Source organism: Ananas comosus, linkage group 1, assembly GCF_001540865.1.
Source record: "Ananas comosus cultivar F153 linkage group 1, ASM154086v1, whole genome shotgun sequence".
NCBI lineage: Eukaryota > Viridiplantae > Streptophyta > Magnoliopsida > Poales > Bromeliaceae > Ananas > Ananas comosus.
In genome coordinates, this window is record NC_033621.1 from 8,472,790 (window position 1) to 8,477,370 (window position 4,581).

General features: G+C 41.1%; 1 protein-coding gene across 1 annotated transcript in view; it reads right to left on the reverse strand.

The window, feature by feature from the left end:
• The window catches only part of LOC109719386, a 7,519-nt gene continuing 5,123 nt past the window's right edge, over positions 2,186 to 4,581 (reverse strand). Inside the window, exons 2-3 of the mRNA XM_020246026.1 lie at positions 2,310 to 2,352; positions 2,186 to 2,203 (exon numbers count right to left, since the gene is read on the reverse strand). Of these exons, the coding sequence (XP_020101615.1) occupies positions 2,330 to 2,352 (23 nt within the window). The 3' untranslated portion in view covers positions 2,186 to 2,203; positions 2,310 to 2,329. The remainder of the gene's footprint in view (positions 2,204 to 2,309; positions 2,353 to 4,581) is intronic.

Sequence of the window (4,581 nt, forward strand, 5' to 3'; positions counted from 1 at the left end):
CGCCATACACCTGCAGTATATAAGGCGTCTACGAAGAAAGCAAGTCGATAGGAAGTAAAACAAAGAAAGTCCTATCCTGATATCAGAGCAATGTACAAGTCGATATACTATCAGTAAAAGAACAAAGAGTATACAATCCAAAAATCTCAACCACAAGAAGAAGTATCACAACAAAAACATCTGGTTCAACAGTAAATATACATCACGGGGTATACAAAAATAGGTACAATGGTGGTCTCTCTATACATAGGGACATCACCCTCGGCCTTAGCCCGAGTAGCAAGGTGATCGACTAGCGTGCTCCTAGCAATGTCTAGCTAGACGCGACTCCCTTACCACGATCCCTAGCCTCTCCTGTAGATGGCTCTATAAAAACAACCACCAAAAGGGCGTGAGAACTATAAACAATAGTTCCCAGTGGGTAAGCCGCCAGTCTCGGCGAATTACACCACTAGGCTCATGATGTGCTAAATTGAAAGCGAAAGCAGAAATGCAGTTATATATAATTATTGTCAATGCACAAGGTATATGAGATGTAAGCCACATGTCATCATAGTCTCAACAAGTAATGAATCAAACTGAATAATAGAAGCATTAGAACTATGATAGTTATGAACTAAGTATAAATTGTAAAAGTAAACTACTATACACTGAAACTCGTAATCATTCATTTTACTGTACAATTCCTTTAGCACTTTTCTTTTCATTACTAGGGATTACTCAAAGGTAGTCAGCTTGCCCCGCCTAATGGCCCGTGCGCAGTGTACACTCCCACGGCAATCACTTCGACCCCATCACGCACGGGGAGCAACTGTCTGGCGAACTAGTGCAACTCCGGAGAGTGCCGCTGGTAGGAGCAACCCTCACAAGATGTGCGAATGAGCACTAATGGCAAGGCAATTAATAAATAGTTAAACAATTCTCAATTGTCATCTTTAAACATAATTATAAGGGTTACTTACCCGTGCGACTTTAGGTCTGGATTGACTAGCCATGGTTAGTAATCCACCAGATTAAATGACGTAGATAAAAGAACTATATATTACATATGTCATTTGATCAACTATAGTCACCTGACAATGTTTGAACTACTTTTAACGCAGACATACATTATTGCATTATATTTTGGTTTATGCATTGTAAACTCAAAGGAGAAGGAATCATTCAATGATTCACATGAATTATGCTCTACATTCGTATTATATAGCTTCATAATGAACATAGAAGGAGTTCACTTGCTCTGGTTAGGTCCGACCCACATAGCGATAAGCTCGATTCAGCCGAAAAGAGTCCCGAAATTAGCGTCAACTGGCCTCAACCTTGCTGTAAACAAGCAATCAGAACTGTATTGGAAACTTTACCAAAGGTCGAATTTCTATAAAATTCTCAATTGACTATATTGAGAATTTGATCCTGGTTTTGGTTCACTTTAGTAACTCCAATTTAACTCTAAAGGACTTCCAATGTCAATTGAAGTGATTCACAGGATCGTTGCACCCACGATGCGGAGCAATACAAAACGACAGTCAAAATACTCGTATACTAGTTAATATAGCCGGGAAAACTTCACTTAATCAGTTTTCTAACTGAAATATTGACTTACCTTAGTTGAAAATATTTTCCAAACGGGTTCCCAAGTGTCACCAATTAAGCTCAGAGTAATTCGGAAACCCTGCTGTGAAGAAAAGAGTCCAAACTGATCAAGCCGTTTATTAAACCAATGTTTAAGCTCCGAACTAGAATCCATAAATTCCTAGACTTACCTTCACCAGCTTCAAAGCAGCCTTTCCCTTAGATTAGGAAATGGGTAAACTCACAGCTAGATAACCTGCCATCTCTAGCTGCCAGGAATCAATTTGCAAACCGGATGCTGCTGAACCGAATCTAAATCAGCCATTTATCTCAATTACTGCGCAACGCGATGAAAAGAAACATGTACTATAACGCTTCTTAGATCCATAAACTCCAGTTCCAACTAAGCTAAGCCTATAGTGTTATCTGACCCTGTCCAAAGCAGCCAAATCCCTTTTTCTAGCCTGGAAACAACGGAAACCTTAAAATCAGCCACTTTCGATAATTAAGCTAGATTACGAAAAGGTTGAGTGATACTCTTCAAGCCCTAACTCAGCAGCTACTGGTCCAGAGTGCCGAAAACTTCCAACGTACTCTCTCACACATTCACAAGGCTCCGCAACACTCGCAACTAGCCTGAAGAAAAGCAAGTGGCAAAAATAAGTGAAAGCGTCGATTTCTTTGTAGAGAGAGGAGAGAGAGAGATTCTAGAGAGAGAAGGAAACCTTCAAACCTACCTTGCTGAGCTCAGAGAGGCTTATCCAGGTTGCAGGGGTCGAACTGGAGGTAAAAGGGATAAGCATGCTGAGTAAAAAGACCAAAATGTCCAAGCTGCCACGCAGCTGCTGCTGCTGCTTGCTGTACCGGTACAGCATTAGGCTTGTACCGGTACACCAATGCAGAAAATGCAAAATTCGCAATTGCAATGCACTTTCTTGCTTTTAGCTTTCCAATCACCCTCTAACTTGTCCAAAAACTTGTCCAAGGCTTTTAGAATATGTAGGATAGTTCCACTTTGCCTTCCACACACTCGAACTCTGCAATTGGCAAAAGTTCAGTGTATTACATTCACCCCTCCTAGAAAGAAGTTTCGTCCGCGAAACTTATAAACACTTACCTCAAGATTCTGTCGAGAATAGATAAGGATAATGCTCTTGCATTGCACTTTCCAGTTCCCAAGTGGCTTCTCGTTCCTCGTGATTGCTCCAAAGGATTTTCACGTAGGATATCTCGCGATTTCGAAGCTGTTTCACTTCTCGAGCTAGTATTCTCACTGGATGCTCTTCAAAGCTCAAATCTTCTCATAAATCCATTGGAGTACTTTCTAATATGTGAGTTGGATCAAAAACATATTTCCGAAGCGTAGATACGTGAAATACATTATGCACTCCCGATAGGCTTGGCGGCAAAGCAAGCCGATATGCTACGGGGCCTATCCGTTCCAATACCTCGTAGAGTCCAATAAATCGAGGGCTCAACTTCCCTAGAATACCAAATCTCTTAACCCCCTTTGAGGGTGAAACTTTTAGGAATACATGATCGCCAACTCGAAATTCCAGTTCTCGCCGACGTTTATCCGCATAGCTCCTTTGTCGACTTTGAGCTGTCAGTAGATGTTCTCGTGCAAGTCGAACCTTAGCTTCAGCTTCTTGCAGTACATCTGGACCCAGGACTAATCTTTCACCCACTTCACTTGTCACGCCCCGGGACCGATACCAATTTGGCCCGACCCGAGCACGTCAAACAGACGCCGAACGGACAGAGTTTCCCCTATCCGCCCAAGGCTCATCACGTGTACAAATTCAAACAAGAAATGCACTAGCGGAAACATACACAAACGGCTTACACGAGGGTAAGCAATAGCCATTAGTGAAAGAAAAGAAAACTAAACATTTATAAGTACTATGATTCATTTTTGATCATATACATTGCATTCATCTTGTTCATTTTCGAATTCCTTACATTTTATTTCATCATTTCTTTCTTACATCACAATTACCTCCAAAATACACATTACATTATTTTCTTTATATCATTTACCATCATGTACAAAAGATGATCGTAGGGTACTCTACTACAAAATGAAACCCAACTTTGGTGGCCTCTGACTAAGGCGCGATACCTTTGCCTCGGTCGCTCGCCTGCTCGCTCGGTCCCGGCTCTGTGGAAATAGTGGGGTGAGAACTACAACAAAGTTTCCAGTGGGTTCAGCCTCAACATCACCGACTTTCCCACTAGGACTAACTCAGGCATAATAGAAAGGATAAGCTGAAATATGGTAACCAATCTACAACATGATGCTAATATGCCTGAACAATAAGCAAGGAATATGCTCAACATTAAATAAATGCAGATTATGCAAATTTTTTTGTTCTTTATCTTTACACTTTGTTCTTGTTCTTTGCACTTTGCTCTTTGTTCTTTATTCTTTAATCTCAAGGCTAACCCGGGGGTTTCGCCACATTAACTTGCTTCACATTAAGTCCATCATCGCAGGAGCTCACCCGCTAGGACCGTCCTTCGAGTTTACTCCAACCCGTGATGCATAACTCCGGAGCGCATCGCCCGAGGGGGAGCGACCGCCCTCGAGCACGGAACTCATAGCAAGTATGATCATATCCTTAACTCAAAGGATTTATAAGTTCAATCTTGACTTTACACTAACTCTAGTGTTCTTTCAGCACTTTTTGTTGCCACTCTAGCAATCATTGTTCTTTACCATTCATAATCTTGCTATCTCTAGCAATTTTATTCTTTACATTCTTTACTTTTGGCTACCTCTAGCACTTCACGTTCTTTACTCCCCACATTACTTTAACTTTAAGCATTGTCGTTTTCATCGTTCTTTACATTACATTGGTTCTTTACCTCACATTATCTCTAGTGTCATCTCACTTTAACTTTATCAAATGCCGCTCGATCTATGTCATAGTGTCACTCTGTTCTTTTGCTCACTTTGGGTGCTCACTTTCTCTCATGCATACACATAGGGTTTTCGACATCACATAG